This window comes from Panthera leo, chromosome E2, assembly GCF_018350215.1.
Source record: "Panthera leo isolate Ple1 chromosome E2, P.leo_Ple1_pat1.1, whole genome shotgun sequence".
Taxonomy (NCBI): domain Eukaryota; kingdom Metazoa; phylum Chordata; class Mammalia; order Carnivora; family Felidae; genus Panthera; species Panthera leo.
In genome coordinates this window covers 44,336,870-44,356,258 of record NC_056693.1, presented here as the reverse complement: position 1 = coordinate 44,356,258, position 19,389 = coordinate 44,336,870, and the positions used below count along the sequence as shown (strand labels likewise).

General features: G+C 51.1%; 1 protein-coding gene across 2 annotated transcripts; it reads right to left on the bottom strand.

The window, feature by feature from the left end:
- Positions 1-1,115: 1,115 nt before the first annotated feature.
- VPS4A (vacuolar protein sorting 4 homolog A) lies at positions 1,116-12,134 on the bottom strand. 2 transcript variants are annotated; one of them, XM_042919576.1, is made up of 11 exons: positions 11,941-12,134; positions 8,448-8,559; positions 8,217-8,364; positions 6,793-6,851; positions 6,558-6,677; positions 5,914-6,070; positions 5,226-5,374; positions 4,792-4,873; positions 4,341-4,560; positions 2,718-2,858; positions 1,116-2,004 (listed from the first exon to the last, which is right to left on the bottom strand). In XM_042919576.1, the coding sequence occupies exons 1-11, from the start codon at positions 11,959-11,961 to the stop codon at positions 1,903-1,905; spliced, it is 1,311 nt and encodes a 436-aa protein (XP_042775510.1). In that variant the 5' UTR covers positions 11,962-12,134; the 3' UTR covers positions 1,116-1,902. The 2 variants fall into 2 exon arrangements, with proteins under 2 accessions (XP_042775510.1, XP_042775509.1); XM_042919575.1 differs by having other exon boundaries at positions 6,793-6,854; positions 11,941-12,133.
- Between the last annotated feature and the right edge of the window lie 7,255 nt (positions 12,135-19,389).

The window sequence follows — 19,389 nt, the reverse complement described above, 5'->3', positions numbered from 1 at the left end:
AGGCATGGCGTGCTGTGATGAGCCACGGCAGCCCCAGTTTCCGTTAACCCCTGTGACTTGTCAAGGTGTTTAAGCAGTAGAAAGGAAGATTTAAAAAAATAAAGTGAGGAGCTCCTGATTCAAGTAAAGGTGACTGGAGGCAGAATAAGAAAACACAAAAGGCTAAAAGGAAACCGCACAAGCAGAGGCAGTGTCCTAGGCTGGCTTCTAGTCCAGCACTTACAAACAGTAATTGGTGGCTGAGGCAGCAGGTTATCGAGGCAGGGCCAACGCACCCAAGTGGAGAGGAGCGCTTGGGCCCGAGCCTTCGAGGAACCCATCAAAAGCTGGCTCAATTCAGCAGCCATTCCTAACCAAATCAAAGAACACCACAGTGGCAAGGCTAACGTGATCTAAGGTGGGCCACGTAATCCATTCTGGACAATTCGGGTTTTACTAAGATATAGAACAATAATACCGGCTTCTTGAGGGGGAGGAGGGCTGGAACAACGCGACGCCGGGCCTTCTGTATGTTCACATGCGCGTGGTCAAAACGCGACAGCCTCCTCGACAGACGGCATTTCTAGGGCTGCCCGCTCTGGAGCCTCGGGCGTCTCATGATCAGGAGTCACAAATCCAAACGGCCACAGGGGCTGGGCAGGCAACGCAAGGGAAAGAAGCAGTCCATGTGGGGATGGCTGCGCCAGACAGCGTGTTCTCCTCCTGAACAGCGCAGCCCCTGCTCAGCTGCGGCTGACAGGATGTCTCACGGGGACGCAGGCCCAGAGTTGCCCGATGTCCCCAAAGCCAGAACTCTGAATTTCCACATCAACTCTCTTGCTTTTTCAATGCTGGCAGCAGACCAAAGCAAACACAGCTGCAGGCCGTGTCTGGCCCACAGGCCCCCCGGTTTGCAGGGAGAACTGTCCAGGTCCCACATTTGCAAGGCCTTAAGGCGAAAAAAAGTTCTGGCTGACCTGACCGGAGAACAGGCCGGGGAACTGTGACAGCTGGCAATGCCCTCCTCTGCTGACGAGAAGAGCACGGAGAGAAAACCAGAGGGTCTTTCCATTGGAAGCAAGCGTGGCCTTCAAGAAGCCCCAGACAGGAATCAAAGATGAGATCACTCAGGTGGCTCAAGAGGGAAAAGGATTTATTAGCCCATTTCCAGGGCAGGGTGCCAGGGGCAGTGGCTGGCTTCAGCGTTCTCACATTCAGAGGGAAGAGAAGGCAGCAGTGAAACCCTACCTGACTGCCCTCACTCATTCTGATCTACATAGCTTTGTGCTCACAAAAACCATCCTCTCCTCCTGCAGGGAGGACACAGGGCCGGGGATGCTGACGTAGGGGTTGGGAATGGCTTGGCTTTACTCTCAGCCTTTACAGGCAGGGCTCGGGCTGGTGACCCAGGGCATTTGCCATTGTGTGCATAAGGAGTAAAACTTGGGTTAGAAGGAAAGGGCGGAGGGAGCTGGCAAGCCATTCTGACGGTCTGCACCAACCCCACGGTGTGGGCTGCTCCTACTCCTTGACGCTTCTGGGAGATTTTAACTTTATTTATAAAGAAGACAAAAATCCAAGCAGCATTAATTTAGGGGAACAAAGAAAGGTTCAAAAAACAAAACAAAACGTGGAGGGGCAGGACAAGGAGTTGATGAGCATCCAGAAGAGGAGGAGAACCAGTAGGAAGAAGTAGGAAGAACCAGTATTCCACCCAGTGCCGAATGTGCTTCTGTGTCTCTGCGGCCCCGGAGGCCCTTCCTTCCCACTCCCCGGCTGGTGGCCAGACAGCAGAGGGGACGCCAGAGTGACGTGAAGATGAGCCCCGGGGCCCTGTCTGGCTGCTGACATGGGGGGGTGCCGTGGATTTTTTTTACCCCAATCAATTCCTCCCACCTTCACCATCACCGAGTGAAGAAATTTTTAACTCTCCTGTCCAAAGTCCTCTGAGAATTTCTTCACTTTCAGGAGGTCCTCTGCATTCACGGTGGGCCGAGTGGTAGCCAGAGACCGGAGCATGTCCGACTGCAAAGACAAGGGCATGAAGCTGAGGAGCCAGGCTCCAGGTCCTCGGCCTCCCCGTGTCACAGAGCCATGTGGTCCAGGGCAGGAAGAGGCCTCCCCTCGTGGTCACTCCCAGCCCCAAGTGCAAAGCTCCCCTTGGTTGCCCAGCTTCTGCTTGAATGTCTCCTGTGACAGGACAGCTCTTCCCTCCTGAGGCGGCTCATGTCGTTTCCAAACAGGCCCACTCCTCATCTGAGAGAATCCAAGCTCCCCTCATCTCTTAACTCCCACGAGAAGCTCTTTCTGACTCCACACCCACCACACCAGCCGCACTGGCAGGACACCTGCCACACACAACAGGCAAGACCGTCAGCAAGACCAGGATGAGGAAAGGGCCAGACTAGTTCCATGAGGCTGCCTGTGCAACAGCATCAAAGCAAACTGCTGAAAGACACGGTCTCCTTCTGGGCACAAAGCAAGCCAAACCCGTGGAATGATGCAGTCACACCAGCTGGCCTTTTTTCTTGCTGAAGAAAGTAAAATGCTAACACTATGGCCTCATCCTGGGCCCGCAGTAAGTCTAATGGCAGGAGCTCCAGCTACCCAGAGCCCCATCGGCCATTCTGTTTGGGAGGAGGTACAACAGCCCAGGACAGAGAAGCAGAGCTTATTTTCAGACCCAAGGCCCCAATTTTCTGGTCTCCGTGCAATCCCTGGCCCAGCCAGCTGCTTACCATGCAAACCACAGGCTCTAAGAGTTTGTCACCAGGGACATCCATCCAAGTCATCTCCATGGCCTCTGGGTCCCCTGGGGAACATGGGGTCAGGAGGTCATCGATCATAACGCTAGGGTTGGTGCGGGAAGGGCCACAGACCTGAAATCAGAGGAGTCTGGCTGGAGGGGTTGCCCCTCAGCGCTTGGGGAAGAGACAGGCTGCCTCAGGTTCTGAGTCACGAAGAGAAGGGAATGATAGGGAATGAACGCACGCCTGGGTTTCGAGGTCATCAGTCTGAGAAGGCAATGACTCCTTCAAAACTCGGGTTGGTAGTCAAAGTAGCTCGAAGTAGGATCTCAGAGGTTTGTGATTAGCCTGCTATTCCAGGCGCTGTTCTCCAGAATCTCAGTTTGGGGTCCAGAGTGCCCTGATACCTTCCTCTTGCTCGTCCACTCCGTCAGATCTCACCACAAATGCAGTGACATCAGAAATGTCTTTCCAACCAGTCTGCTTTATTGGCAACATCCCCCTGAATATCCCCGAGGCTAAGTCCCTCCTTCCTTCAACTGTTGACTCAAATGTCACCTGGGGTGATGTACCCCTTAAGAGTACAACCTGGGGGCGCCTGGGTGGCTCAGTCGGTTGAGCGTCCGGCTTCGGCTCAGGTCATGATCTCGCAGTCCGTGAGTTCGAGCCCCGCGTCGCGCTCTGTGCTGATAGCTCAGAGCCTGGAGCCTGCTTCAGATTCTGTGTCCCCTCTCTCTCTGCCCCTCCCCCACTCATGCTCTGTCTCTCTCTGTCTCAGAAATAAACATTAAAAAAATAATAACAGGGGCGCCTGGGTGGCTCAGTCAGTTGGGCATCCGACTTCAGCTCAGGTCACGATCTCGCAGTCCGTGAGTTCGAGCCCAGCGTCGGGCTCTGGGCTGATGGCTCAGAGCCTGGAGCCTGCTTCCGATTCTGTCTCCCTCTCTCTCTGCCCCTCCCCCATTCATGCTCCGTCTCTCTGTCTCAAAAATAAATAAACGTTAAAAAAAAAAAAATTTTTTTTTAAATTAAAAAAAAAAAAAAAAAGAGTACAACCTGCCCACCACGCTCCAAACTCCAGAACACCAGACGCCCTCCCCTGCTCTGTCCTTCCCCTCATCACCCTCAAAGAGACAAATTTCACCCCAACTAGACAGGAGGCTCCTACAAGGCAGAGATTTATTCTGCTCTGGTCACAAATGTCTCCCTGGCTCCTAGAACAGCACCAGGCGCAGAGTAGGACCCTTGGCCGACACTGGGCAGAGATGTGCTGTGTGAAACGAGATCCTCCTTCTAGCGTGTGATTTTGTGCCCAACACTTTTCACACATCGAGTGGGGCCCCACATGTGGCGGCACAGCCGGGGGTGGCAGAGGTGGCTGCCGTGGCCTCTGGCTTCACAGTCTGAGGTAGTCACACTCAAGCAAGAACTACAGGAAAGGACGGAGCAGGGGCAACCACAGCCCCTGGAGCCAGAGGGCTCATTTTGTACTTGCCCTTGATTCTCCAAGAGACCAAAGATGTATCATCACCTGAGCAGCCAAGCTGCGGGCCAAGAAAACAGATATCCGTGTTCCTATGACACTCCCTAAGCGACTCCCTGCCGGCCACTCACCTTTTTGAAGTGTGTTGCCGACTGTACTTTTCGAACAGGTTGCATGAGGGAGTCCCGCACAATGATGCTGATGTCAGCGCCTGAGTAGCCTTCCGTCTTCCGGGCCAGCTCATGGATGTTGGCATCAGTGAGGTTGTGGGGGGTGCTCCCCAGATGCAACCGGAACATCTGGGCACGGGCAGCCTCCTCGGGCAGCGGGATGTAAATCCGCTTTTCAAACCTAGAGAGCCAAGCACAGGGCAGGACTTGAGAGCAGATGGTACAACGGTCTTCATGGAGAAGGGCGTCGGGGTCCTCCCGAAGCTGGCCTCACCACGGACCCTGCTCGCCACGCAGACACGAAGAAGCCTCCACGGAAACGGGGTCGGGTTGCACCCACGGCTGCCAGCAGCAGGACTGACCACAGGTGGAGAAAGGCCTCAGCCCCTGGCTCCTACTGGGGAAGACTCACCTCCTTCTAATGGCTGAATCCAACACCCACGGGATGTTTGTGGCACCGAGAACCAGGGTCCCATCGTTGTTATTCCCCACCCCTGGGGAGAGAGGGGAACACAGATGCTGACCCAGAACACCCGCAAGGACCAGGCAGAATCCGTGGGAAGCACCCGATGCAGGACCATCCCTGTGCCACCACCGGCAGGGCCACCAGCAGCTCTGCGGGGCCCAGAGCCCCGAACCCTGTCTGGCCCGGGGAGGGCAGAGGGCCGGCAGCGGAGGCCACGGTGACCTCACTGAAGGCCTGGGGAGATGGAGCTGAGAACCGCTCCCCGGACATTTTCTCTCCTCCCTAAGGACAACCAGACCCAGCCGCGGCTAAACGATGAAGCCCGGGGCTGGCTCTAGGTAGACCGAGAACCAGGGAGGGCACCCGGCACTGGCACGCACCCTGCATCTGGACCAAGAACTCCGTTTTGATCCTTCGAGCAGCTTCGCTCTCATTTTCATTGCGGGACCCGCAGAGGGAATCCACCTCATCGATGAAGATGATGGAAGGCTTGTGCTGCCTGGCCAGCTCAAACAGGTTCTTGACTAGCCTGTGAAGGTGACAAGCGGGTCTGGGATCGGGACACCCACACACATGCCCGGCCAGGGGCCCAGTCACTGCTTCTCTCGCCTTTCCCACAGGCGGGTCAAGACTCCAGTCATGCTTGGATTTCAGAAAAAGTCATCACACATCCACTGGCAGCACTGTACCAGGGGGAACAGCCTGCCTCGGGGACAGCCTCACTCATTAGCTCTGAATTTAGGACAAGTCCCTTCCCCTCTGCTCAGCCTCAGTGCGATCTTCTGCAAAATGGGAGTCGGTGTGGGAAATAACTGAACCACACGAAGTCCCCAACAGGGGACACCCACCTGATACCCAGAGACTGCAAGCGCATTTATTTCCCTTCCCTTCACGAGGGCTCCTCTCTCCCAAGTTCCCAGTCAACGTCAGCACTCTTCGTCAGGACAGCGTCCCGTGCAACAAGCTAGCAAGATCCCCCTCTGCTGGCTACTTCTCCCTGACACCCAACAGCGGCTCCTCTGGGAGGTGCCGTCAGGGCAGGGCAGCAGGGCCTGGCAGCTGACTTACTTCTCACTCTCCCCCAACCACTTAGACATCAAGTCTGAGGAGGACACAGAGAAGAAGGTGGAGTTGTTGGCCTCTGTCGCCACCGCTTTGGCCAGGTAGGATTTGCCTGTGCCAGGGGGTCCAAAGAGCAGTATCCCTCGCCAAGGCGTACGCTTGCCTACGAGAAAGAACAAACTGAGGTGAGCTTCTTCCCGACTAGGGAAAGGGAACAGAGAAAAAGAGGAGACTTAAGGCGGGAGAGAAAAGTTCTACAAGACAACAGATTCTAGAAACGAAGGAATAAAGGGAACTGAACAGCCTGCTGAGAACTTGCTCCCAGCCCCGGCTCGTGACCCCCAAGACCTTGCAAAGTGACACTGGCCGGCACTGGTTCCTGACCCTGATTACTCACTGGGGTGGTCAAATCAAAGTTCTAGTCGCAAAGGTGTTTCTGACACCAGGGAGGAGCCAGATGACGGCGATGAGCAGGTCCCGAAGCCTCTCCCGACTCAGAGCCCGTGGGAAGGTCAGGCCCTCACCCACTGACGGCCAAGAGAGCCGAGTCGCTGCCTGCTCCTGGACACCTTCAGCGTGGAAGCCCTGAGCTGGCTTCCTCAAAAACCTGCTGCTTTTACTATCTGGACCTAAAGTAGCTCCACTCTTACCTGTGAACAAATGTGGGAATTTAATTGGCAAAATGACAGCTTCTTTGAGGGCCTCCTTGGCCCCCTCGAGCCCGGCCACATCATTCCACCGAATGTTGGGCTTCTCCATCACAACAGCACCTACAAGAGGCAAGCGGAGCCTTTGACCTGGAGGCTGACTGTGGAGCCTGAGCCGACCCTTCAGGGGTCCTCACCATGTCCCCCTCCCATTGCTGCAGGGCCTCGGGCCTCTTACCCATCAGTTGTTCCTGCAGTTTCTTTTTCTCTGGATTATCCCCTTCACTGTCACTATCGCTGCTGGGAAAGGAGACAGAAGAGGACATCTAAAGCGAGAGGCGGTTGGGCAAGGAGGCACTGAGAGCAAAGTCAGGCTCTGGCTGCTGGCCCAGTGGCAGAGACGCCTGTCCTGCTCAACAGTAGAGACCCACAAGCAGGTAACTCAAGAACATTCGGGCCGCCTGTTCTCGACACTCCCTCCACATCCTCTAGGAAATACTCCCGTCACCCATCCTTGTTTCTTCATTAAGGGAGCAAGAATAGAGATGTGTGCCCTCTCTAGAAGGCCGATGAGGGATGTGTGCTTTGGCTGGACTTCAGGAGCAGCTGGGGAGGCAGCTGGAGCTGTCCCCGGCCTTTCGCACAGACTTACAGCCAGATGGCAAGTGGCTGTGACTCAGAGAAGACGTGAAGTTTAAGTCTAAAGGGGAGCACTCAGGAAGGGAACATAGTCACTGGCCTCACCCCAGGGCCAGTCCCCTAATGGGACATAAGTGGTTGGCCCTCCTCAAAACTCTTCCAGCCCCCCCAAGATGCCTCACCCCCTGGCCCTCTTCCTCTCTTCTGAGAGCGCGTTCCCTGGCCTGGGCAAGCCCGTCCACCCGGGAGCCACGCCTCTCAGCTCTGGTGGGGCAGCTGACACATCACCTGCCTGTCTCCTGCTCCGTGACACTCCTGCCTGGGACCCTCCCCGTGGCCTCCAGGACACCACTGGCCTTGATGCTCAGCTACCTGGGATCTCTGTGGTGGGTAAACTACAGATGTGAGGAGAGAGGCTGCAGGGCGAGCACTGGCTTTGTAGCTGGAAACAGAAGCCCTGGGTGTGGGTCCAGACTCCATCAAGTACCGGCTCAGCGACCTAGACCGTATCTCTGAACTTGAGTGTGTTGCCCCATCGGTCAGATGAAGACAAGAACTCTGACTGTAACAGCGGCAGATACTTTTTCATCCTGACTGCAGGCAGAGCTCTCGGGGCTTTCCCCGTGTCCTCTCATTTGCTCCTTAGAGCAACACTGGGCGGGCAGGCCCGTTATCCCCCTTCTATAGAGGAGGAGCCTGGAGCCACAGGGGTCATGGCACTTGTCCACGGTCACTTGGCTAGGAAGTGGCAGAGCCAAGATATAGCCTGAGAGTCTGACTGCAGAATCCAAGGCCGGTGACCTCCACGCTGGCTCCCTGTTTCACTCACAGCTGAGGCACCGCCCACGGAAGTACTCTGCAAATCACCTGCGGAGAGCAGCTAGGGGCCTTGTCACTAGATGGGTGCAATTCCCCAGGAGGAAGGCGCTATGGAAGTCGAAGGCATCATGAGCACCAAGAATGGCAGGGAGGTGCTCACGGGGGCTCCGGTCCCGGCCGGGTCCTCCCCTCCTCCGTGCTCACCCCTTGCTCTCACTCTGATTTTCTTTGACTGGCTTCTTGCCATGCTTCTCTTTGTTTCGTAAATAATCCTTCAGCTTCTCCGCTCGGTCTAGGTACTGCATGCACTTGGCTCGAATGCTCTCCTTGGCCTTGTCGCTGTGTGCCTCATCTGCAAAAGGGGAATCAGAGAGGGGGTACCCGCTCTGCTCTTGCAGGGGTTCTGCAGCCGGGGAGGGCCCTGCTGTGACTCACATTTGATAGCGTGTAGGAAATACTCCACAGCATGCTGATAGAGCCGGAGTGCCTCCTCGTAATTCTTGGCTTTATCCTCTTCTGTGGCTTTTGTCACCAGGTCAATGGCTTTCTGGAAAGGCAAAGCAAGTACCTCAGTGCTTCCCAAGAGACCCAAAAAGCCCTTGGGGTCCCAGGCAGCAGGAATCCTGTGGATCTGTGGGTCGCACACCATTATGTCGGCCTCTATTTCCAACATGAACCAGAAAGGCCTTAAGAGGAAGCTTTAAATGACAGCCGTCCCTCTTCACAATGCGCTCATAGAGTGAAAAGCAACTTCCTTCTCAATTTCGCTCTGGATTTCAGCAAGTGGAAACCTGATCAAATATCTCAGGTTAGAGCTCAAAGGGAGAATCCACTTTCTATTCCGTGCCTCAAGGGAAAGAAAGGTGGACCCGGACCCGGACCCAGCACCGGACCCAGTGCCTGGAACAGGGGAAACACCAGAACGAACTGACTGCTGTGCTGCTCAGCATGAAGGCCAGAAACCGCATTTGACCTCGAAGGCCAGAGAAGAGCCAGCCCTGAGTTTTATGAGACGGACGAAAGGGATCTCTACTTCCTTCTACTGGCCCAACTTGCTTCTCTAGGGTGAAAAGGGAAATTTGCTACTTAGGGAAGGGATGCTTGGACACATGGGTCAGTAAAGCAGTAGCTTCAGTGAGAAAAGTGCTTGCTTACCCCAGACCCAGATATGTGCTACCAATTAAGGGGAACGGTCCTCTGGAGACTTGTAAGAACCCTTGAAAGTGTCTCTGTGAATCTCACAAACCCTGTAGGCCTGTGCTCTAGACTGAACCTAAAACACGCTGGATCTTTCAGGCAGCTGCCCCACACCTACATATCCAGTTTTAGAAACCATGGCTTCACCAACCCAGGAAGCATTACCAGAATTATCTTCCCCAAGCTGATGAGCACTAGACACGAGGCGGGCAGATCCCACTGTAAACACAAAGTTCCATCCACAGCAAACAATAAACCTCCTGATCAGCTCTTGGCAGGGCCCAGGCTTTGTGCAGCCCTTCCTCATCTGAAAGTAAGAGGTCTCCGAAGGACACAGCTAGTCCTACAAAACTAACAGACTGGAGTAGGTTAGGCCAGATTGATGAAAACTGAACTCACCAGGTTGAAAAGATGAGATAAGGTGAAGGGGGTGTTGGCTACTATTTTCAAGCTCTGCTACCTCCACTACCTAAAAATAGAGAATGACCAGGAGCCCAGAACCTTCTGGAATGATTAGCTTAAACAATTTTTTTACGTTTATTTATTTATTTTGAGAGAGAGCTAGTGGGGGAGGGGCGGGGGGGGAGAGAGAGAATCCCAAGCAGGCTCCACACTGTCAGTGCAGAGCTCAATGCGGGGCTCAGACTCACAAACCATGAGATCACGACCTGAGCTGAAAACTAAGAGTTGGACGCTGAACTGACTGAGCCACCCAGGCGCCCCCTGGAATGATTCATTTAAACACAAGCTTCTTGGGTCTACTCTCCCCGGACAGTGGCTCTTGAGCTAAGACATGAAACGAGTTCTCCTGTCCCTGATGGCTTCTCTTCTCCAGAACCAATATGCCCATCTCCTTGGACTTTTTCACTCTATATGCATTCTTGTTTGGGTCTGTCCTTTTGAAAGGCAGAGTTCAAAAAAGTAATCCAGGCATGCTCTGCCCACCGCCCCCTGCTTCTAGATACTTTATTAATTAATGCACCTAAGAGCACCTTAGGTCTTTTTGGCATCTGCATAGTGTTTCATGTGCAAGAGGCCGCTGGTGCAATGTGAGAAGGAGTAGTTTTGCCTAACACAACGGTGAGGTGATAGATAAAACTGCCAGCCTGCCACAGCTCTCGTAACACAGATGGCAGAGGATGAGGGAGAAAGACAAGGGTAAGGAAGATGTGTGAACACAGGGGCTGGCAAACTTTCCGTAAAGGAGCGGACGGTAAATGTTAGACTTTCCTGGCCATACAATCTCTGTTAGCAGCTGGCTACTCAACTCTGCCTTTGTAGCCCAAAAGCAGCCCAAAAGTTCCGATAAAACTTTATTTATAGACACTGAAATTTGAATTTCATGATTTTCACGTGTCATGAGGTATCTTTTCCCAGCATTTTAAAAATATAAAAACCTACGACATTATGATAAGTGAGGGAAGCCAGTCAGTCACAAAGAACCACATATTGTATGATTCCAGTTATAGAAAATGCCCAGAATAGGCAAATCCATAGGGAAAGTAGATTAGTGTTGCCTAGGGTTGGGAGAGATAGAGGGTTTGGGGGATGACAGTAAAGGGTGTGGAGTTTCTTGGGGGGGATGAAGATATTTTAAAGTGTGGTGACGGTCACACAACTCTGAATAACTAAAAGCCATTGAATGATACACTTTGAATGTGGTTTATGTGGTGAGTTAGATCTTAGGGTTTTTTTTTTTTAAAACGTAAAAACACTCTTAGCTCAAAGAAAAAAAATGTCTGAGCAGGTGGGATCTACAGGCCAAAATTTACAACCCCCTGCGCTAACAGATCACAGCTTGTGCTGGTGGACGGTGGTGTCTGGCTTTGGACCCTAACTAATTCCTGGCCTAGTACCCCGATTTATTCCAGGCCTGTTCCCACCTTTTCCTCCGCCTTCAGGAATCTGAATGCCACCCATCCTGTCCTGATCCAGCCAAACGCCCCTTCTTCCAGGAAGTCTTGCCTAACTCCCTCACACGCTTTATCTGTCATGACTTACTGAGCACTTACTATGTAGCACACACTGTGCCAAGAACGCTTTACCTGAATTACTCAATCCAGAGCCAGTGTCACAACAACCCTACAGGGTACTACCCCATTTTACTGACAGGAAACGCGAAATTCCAAGATCAAGTAACTGGCCCAAGGTCACACGCCAATGAGCGGCAAAGCCAAGACCGAAGCCCAGGTCGAGGCCTGAGCATGTTTCTGTTGGCCGGCACAGCAGGACCGGCAGCACCTGGAGGGTGGGTCAGTCATGCATCCAGGTGGCGCCACCCCAGCACCACCAGGCAAGATCTAGGGAATGAATGAAGGGTCGCCGGCCGACGAGAAGAAATCGGGGCCCCGGGGAAGGAGCGGGGACTCGTCTTCAGGGAGGCAGGGAGGGAGGGCGAGTAGCCCGACTGCGGGGCCGAGCTTCCCGGGCGGCGCCGGTGCGGTCCGCGAGAGGCTGATCCCCGCGGCGGGACCTGGGCGCCGCCGGCTGCACTCGGCGGCCTCGGGGCTCGGCCCGACTCGGCCGGGGGGCGGGGGCGCGGGCGTTCTGGACAGGAAGCGGCCCGTGGCTCCGAGCGCGTGAAAACAAACAGGCGGAGGCGGCGACAGGGCGGCGGGGCGGGAGCCGCGGGGCCGGCGCTCCGAGCAGGCCGCCCGCCCGAGTGCTGGCTCGCAGGCCCCGCCGCGCCTCCTCCGGCCTCCGGAAGCCGAGCCCGGCCGCGCCGTGGTACCTGGAGGGTTGACGTTGTCATTTCATCTCCTGGGTCCGCCCCACACCCCGCGGCGCTTCTTGCGGCCTCGGTCCGGCCCCGGGTAGCCGAGCTGCTGGGTCCGGCGCGGGGACCCCGGCGGGTTGGCGCTGGGCGCGGGCAGGGCAGCCGCTCGCAGCGGGAGCGGAGTCGGAGGGCGAGCGAGGAGCACGGCCCAGAGCGGTCGGGCCCGAGCCGCGCGACTTCCCCCCAGCGGCCACAGCCGGCACTGCAGGCAGCCCTCCCGGCGGCCGGGGGTCTGTGCCGGCGAGGTCCGGGGTGGGGCCGGGCGGAGGGCGTGTTAGGGGTGTGTTAGGGGCGGGGAGCCCAGCGAGGGCTGGGGTGGGGTTGGGTGCGGGGCGTGGCCTGAGTCAGGACCGAATAGAAACCTCCAGTCCTAGACCCCATTGCTGTGAAATAGCGCCTGTAGGTCAGTTTTTCTTGCACAGTATAAGCCTAATTTCCCAGAGCTTCGGGTTTCTGATATTTAAGAGGATGTACTAAAATTAGTATCTTGTCTGGCTTTTGGGGGGAATGAATGAGCTAACTAATGTAAACACAGCGTACCCCACACTGGGGGGATTCAGCCTGTTAAGTATTATTATAATGCTGGTGGCTCTGTCTAAAGCCAGCTTTTTATTTTATTTTATTTTATTTTATTTTATTTTATTTTATTATTTTTATTATTTTATTTTTTAAAAGATTTTATTTTTTTAAGTAATTTCTACACCTAATGTGGGGCTCAAATTCACGACCCCAAGGTCAAGAGCTCCAAGTTCCACTTACTAAGCCAGCCTGGCACCCCTGTTTTTATTCTTGTTTGATTTTAGACTTTTTCCTCTTTTTAAATGTTTATGTATTTATTTTTGAGAGAAAGAGGCAGAGAGACAGAGAACCCCAAACGGACCCACACTGTCAGCTCAGAGCCCCACATGGGGCTTGAACTCACCAACCATGAGACCACGACCTGTGCCTAAATCAAGAGTCAGATGCTCAACCAACTGAGCCACCCAGGTGCCCGTTTTTGTTTTTTAATATTAGCCCTTCTACTTTTCTCTTTAGGAAAGCGGGTTTCTTCTTCTTCTTCTTCTTCTTCTTCTTCTTCTTCTTCTTCTTCCTCTTCTTCTTCAGATTTTTATTTTTTTAAAGTAATCTCGACACCCAATGTGGGGCTTGAACTTAAAACCCCGAGATCAGGAGTCACATGTTCTACCAACCGAGCCAATCAGGCGCCCTGGGAACGTGGCTTTCGTAAACCTCCAAAGCTGGGGGCTTTAGCCTGGTAAACTTCAGTATAGTTTCTGGGGATACAGCAATGATCAAAACAGGTCGAGGGCAGCCTACAGTTTGAGAAGATGATGTTCATCAGGAAAAATGATGTAGTAAGTGTGTTGAGGCCCATGTGTGAAAGCTCCTGAGTGTCTAACAGGCAACCTACATAAGATAGGTGGTCAGGAAAGTTTCCGTTTAAGAAAAGGTAACTCTAGCTCTAGTATGCAGAAGAGATTGCAAGGATGGAGTGACTATAGCAAGTGAAGCTACTGCTATAGTCCAGAAGAATGAGGGAAGCCTGGACTAGGGGCAGGGCCATGGAGAGACATGCACAGAATAGAGAGAGTTTGGAAGGCAGATCATAAGCACACAAATGGGTTAGATTTGGGGTATGGTGAGGGGCAGGAAGGGACGGAGATGACACCTGGGTTGCTGGCCTCAGAGCCTGAGGAGATAGTGATAACACTGAAATAGAGACTATATTGAACAAAGACCAGGCTCAGGGGGGTGGAGGAGTGAGGAAGATCACAAATTTGAGGTGCATTTGAAACATCAAGGGTCAGTTAGGCATATGCCTCTGGAAGTCAGAATAAAGAGGTGGAAGATGTACGTCTGCGGGACGCACAGGTGTAGGTGGGAATGAGATCTCCTAGGGAAGAACAGGGTGCAGGGGGAGGTGACGGGAGAGCCTAGGACAGAGCTTGGAAGTTTATCGACAAAGGAGAGGAGGATAAGCCTGCAAAAGCAGCTCAGAAAGACAGCTGGAGAGAGAGGATAGCCACAAGAGTGTCTTGAGAGCCAGGGAAGGAGCGCTGGATGAGGAGCGGGGAGCACAGTGTCTAACGCAGCTGAGAAGACAGACGGTGATACGAAGACACCAACCGCCTCAGCCAGAGATGTTTCAGTCAAGTGATGGGGGCGGAAACCATACCACAGTGGGCCGGGTGAGAGCGGGTCACCAGGGGGCACAACTCTTTCAAGAAGTTTGGAGGAAAGGAAGGGAGCCCTAGAGCATTAGCTGCAGGAGCTGAGGGGTCCAGGAAGGAATTTGTGATGGTTTTTAATGGGAGAAGAGTTCAGCATATTTAAAAATCCAATAGGAGGAATCTAGTTGGGGAGGCTAATGAACGGGAATGGGATCAAAACAGATGTAAGAGGACTGGCTTTAGACATGATAGGTGCAGGGAAGAAGATAAACAGATGCCTACCTAGGTCAGCCAGAAGATAACAAATTGGGCGGGTACTTCTGGGTGGCTGCGGTTTTCTCAGGGAGCTAGGAGGAAAGAGAATCTGTTGCGAGAGGGACAGAGACAGAGGTGGGAGGCCTGGGGTTTGAGCAGAGTAAAGACGGTTTGAAACCCTTTCAAGTGAACCCAAAGTGAGCAGTGTTAAGGGCATACCTGGTAAAGGCTGGCAACCTCTACAAATGTATAGAGGTACCAATTTGCCTTGGATTTTTCTCCCCAGGAGTCAGCTGCTCGGGCAGATGCAGGAAGAGAGCTGGGTTCCCCCAGGTGGCTGCTATGAAGACAGAGGAGCAAGGGATTCACAGGTTTTGGTGAGGGTGGTGCCGCAATGGTAGGCTGTGGAATCAGAGCTGGGAAAGGTGCGGGACTGACAAGAAGGTGAAAGAGTGGGTAGACTAGTTAAGGACCCAATAGACTGAAGGGTTGTCACAGTGGGGACGCACTGGAGAGAGATGCTTCAGTTATTGATTTCGGAAGATGCTCTGTTCCAGCAATAACAGTCTAGGGAGCGGCGGTGGGAGTGGGAGGATGGGGGAGCTGGGGTGAAAGGGCCATCGTCATACACGAGGAGGTTGAGGAACCAAAAGGCCAAGCAAGGTGCTGAGCGTGTCTGTGGACGGTGGAGTCAGGATAATGGCAGGAGTGGCAGGACAGGGTTTGCTGAGCCTGGGTGACACAGGGAGACACACACACGTACAAGTCATGGCTCCTCAGCTTCTACCCTGAACACTGCTCTTTCAGACACTAACAGAGCTGAGTGGGGAGGCTTTTATTTGCTGTTATGCACCTGACAAAGGCACTGCCCTTTTATTTATTTAAATTTTTAAAAGTTTATTTAGAGAGAATACGCACATGAGCTGGGAAGTAGACAGAGAGAGAGAGAATCCCAAGCAGGCACCGTGCTGTCAGCACAGAGCCCAATGTTGGGCTCGAACCCACAAACCGTAAGATCGTGACCTGAGACGAAACCAGCAGTTGGAGGCTTAACCGACTGAGCCATCCAGGTGCCCCAAGGCCCAGACTTTTTAAATCATTGAGAGGGCAGGGCTGGGTCTTTTTCAGGGCTTGATAGGGGACTCACTTCATATTTGCTGGATGTATTAATAATGAATTCATTAAGAAGAAATAAGGGACCCTAACTGACAGATGAGAGTGAGGCAGAGTTGAGAACATACTAACCTCCCACACTAGACAGGGCTGCACAAGTTGGAAGACAGAATCAAAACACAAGTCCCTACAATCAAGGAGGGCTGTGTTAGTCTGCTAAGGCTGCCATAACAAAATACCACAGGTTGGGTGGCTTAAACAATAAAAACTCATTTTCTCCATGGTTCTGGAGGCTGGAAGTCCAAGATCAAGGTGTTAGCAGGGTTGGCTTCTTCTGAGGTCTTTTTTCTTGGCTTATAGATGGCTATGCTTTTGTTGTGTCCTTGCATGGTCTTTACTGTATGCACAGGCATCCCTTATCTTTGGTCAAGCTTCCCTTTTTTTATAAGGACACCAGTCAGATTGGACTAGGGCCCACCCCAACGGCCTAATTTTAACCGAATCACCTCGTTCAAGGCCCTATCTCCAACTACAGTCACATTCTGAGGCGTGGGGGGTTGGGTTCAGCACTTGAATTTGGTGGGACACATTCAGCCCATGGCAAGAGCTGGGTTTGAGATCTACTGGCTCTGTGCTCACGTTCTCTTTGCTCTGCCTACTCAGCTTTCTTGGGACTCTTGCTTAGCTGCTGTGTTCCAAGAGCCTGAAGTACACAGACTGACCCTGCCGACAAAGCAGAGTTTCTCAGAGGAAGCTCCCCATCCTGGAGGGAAGCTGCTTCCAACGGCAGCTTGGTCACCCATTTCTCCTTAAAGGATACCTTGAAAACAGACTCTGAGAACCCCTCAGTGCTGCAGTGGTGTGGCCATTGCTGGGGCTGGGGGAGTCAGTGGAAGAGGGAAAGGGGAAATAAAGGCATTAAATTTATTTGTGGGCTGGCACATGGAAGATGTTGAGGCTTCCTAAATCTGAATCAGATCAAGAACTTCCTATTCTAACTTTCTCACTAGAGCAGAAATCAGATTCTCAGCTCCCACACGTTAGAGCTCCCACACTTCAGGTAGAGAGTCATTGACTTGCAAATACACGGTTCCATTTGTTCTTTCTTGCACAGCACTTTTCCAGATAGGATTCTGCTGATGCTGACAATGTGGCACTTGTGGTAAACCTGAGCTTGGACCAGTGAGTCAACTTTGCTTAGCTAATACAGCCTAGTAAGATCAGACTATACAAACGTCAGCATTCTAGGGCTCATGCCAAGGAGTAGATTCTTAACTTGGTTAAGGAGCCCTTGGATGGGGGCCGAGAGTGGTGTGGAAGAAGAGGAACAAACACTGAGTTCAGGTGAATAACAGTTTGGGAAGGTAGGGCCAGGCCAAAATCTCAAGCAAAGTGAGTAATGGACACCCAAATAAATGGAGCACTGATGATTCCTAATATGATTCCCGAGAAACCATCTCCCCTCTTCTGTGTGACTCAAAGTATAATAAAGCTCAGACTGATCCAATGATTAAGCTCCTGTCAGTGAAAGTCAGTGATGGAACTAGAACCACAACTAGGTTTTTAGGAATTTGGAGTTGCCCTAAATCTGCTTAAAAATGGCACCAGAAGAGACTGATGAGACATGACCATCAAATGCCACATGTGATACTGGATAGGATCCTTTGCCAGAAAGGAAAAGGAGAGGTTGCTGGAACGATGGGCACAATGTGAATGGGGTCTGCGGATTGGGGGGTAGTGTTGTGCCAGTGTTGATTTCCTGGTGGGGAGGGCTGGACGGTGGCAATACAGGACGGTGTCATTATGTTTGGGAGGTACACACTGAGAATTTAAGGGTGATAGAGCATCATGTCAGAAAAGACAAGAAGATAAGAGATGATAATGGAACAAATATAAAATGTTAACAATTGGGAAATTTGGGTGAAGAGGATGTAGATCTTTGTTTCGTACCGCTCTTGAAATGTTCCTGTAGGTTTGAAACCATTTTAACATAAAACAGAAAAAAAAAATACAAGTCTAAAAGCATTTTTTTATTTACAGTATAAAGGTTACAAAGGTATATATGTATTTATATATATAATACCCTTAAGTTACAAATTTTCATTGTAATGTACAACGCTATATATGTTGATGTGCAACTCAAGGGGAAGTGTTGTCTATGCATTTATATTTATTGAGTACACATAAAGCTTTTTTTTATTATTATTAAGAACACAAATACTGCCCTGTTTTATGCCACAAGTTTTGATTTGGTAGCCTGGTGATACCAGATGATTTGAGAACTAAATCTTAAACAACACTTAAAAAGAAGTCCTGTTTAAATACAGTGTTCTAAAAAGAAGAAAAAAACAGAATATCACATACTTTTAATTTTTTGTAGAAGCATTACTCTAGCCTTCTAAGTCTTAATACTTAACAAAAATTAAAGTCGTGTGGAACAAAATACACACAAGGGAGTATAATCAGAATTTGCACAGATTAGCCATAATAGGCCTTCATAGGTAGTGGTTTGCCACATTATCTTCTAGAAGATCTTGGATCTGGTACCAAAAGGGAAATATTCTTTGGGCACCAAGGTCTTATCATGCTGAAGACATCCAACAGATTGTAAACATAATACTGGAGTCTTATGCCGGAGAAAAAAGTACAAAACTAAAATGGGTTCTTGTAATAAGGGTAGATTTGCTATAGGTGTGAAGAATATCACTGAGAATGATGATTGTGCCAAACCCAAAACTTAGTTGAAATCATTTCCTCTCTCCCAAATTCAGGTAATTCACAAAACAGAGGTGAAAAACATAACCGACACCCACTAGAACAGGACTAAGATAGAAGGCAAGCAATTCTTCCAACTTAGGAGGAATAGACCCTTACACCACAATACTTATGTGCTGGTTCCAATTCCATATAATCGTTAGCACCTGATTGTCGAAGTGTAGGTTTAGAGTAAAGGCCATCACACTGAAGGCAAGCTGGATGGAAGGGACTGTTACTGTATGAAAATTATGAAAAAATTCAATTAACCTCTCGTTTCCTTGAGGTGTCCTTTTTATTGAGTTTGAATGCCAGAGTGTTCTAGAATAAGTGGAATTTTGCCAGGTTTAAAATATCTTCAATTGGACACACCATCTACCATGTGTAAGGACTTCCAACAAATGAGACATTTAAAGGGTCTAAGTGTGGAAATGAATGGGTCAGGACAATTTAGAAATAGGGGTAGATGAAATAAATATTCAGCTTTGCTATTTATAATTAAAAGAAACATTTCTTTAAAGTTTATTTTGAGAGAGAGAGAGAGAGAGAGAGAGAGAGAGAGAGAGAGAGGCAGATATGGGGAGGGATAGAATCTCAAGCAGGCTCCACACTATCAGTGCAGAGCGTGACATGGGGCTTGAACTCACGAACCGTGAGATTATTATGACCCGAGCCCAGAACAACAGTCAAATGCTTAACCAACTAAGTCACGCTGGTGCCCCAAGAAGCATTTCTTTAAAAAGGCTTTCCTGTTGATCCACTTTGGGTAATAGAGCTTAATTTTTGTTGTTGTTGAGATTTATCTTCCTAAGGATGTTCTACACTGTTTTTCCCAAACTAAAGTCTATTTTTTTTTAAGATTTTTATTTTTAAGTAATCTCTACACCCAACATGGGGTTCAAACTCACAACTCTGAGATTCAGAGTAGCATGTTCCACTGAATGATCCAGCCAGGCGCCCCACTAAAGCCTAATTTTGCATTAAAAAACTAAGCATAATGAAAAGACTAACCTACTTAAGTGTGCTTGGAGTTCTTTCATGTTGGCATGGACCAAAGACCAAGCATCATTTTAAACATTTTCCAGTTAGCCAGAGTAGCTGGACTGCAGAT

Excerpts from the sequence above, each read along its gene's own strand:
- VPS4A (XM_042919575.1), bottom strand. The coding sequence starts at position 11,961 with ATGACAACGTCAACCCTCCAG. Across the intron at positions 6,678-6,792 it reads ACTGCAGGAACAACTGATGG|GTGCTGTTGTGATGGAGAAG; the intron begins GTAAGAGGCCCG and ends TGCCTCTTGTAG. Across the intron at positions 6,071-6,557 it reads ATTCCCACATTTGTTCACAG|GCAAGCGTACGCCTTGGCGA; the intron begins GTAAGAGTGGAG and ends TCTTTCTCGTAG.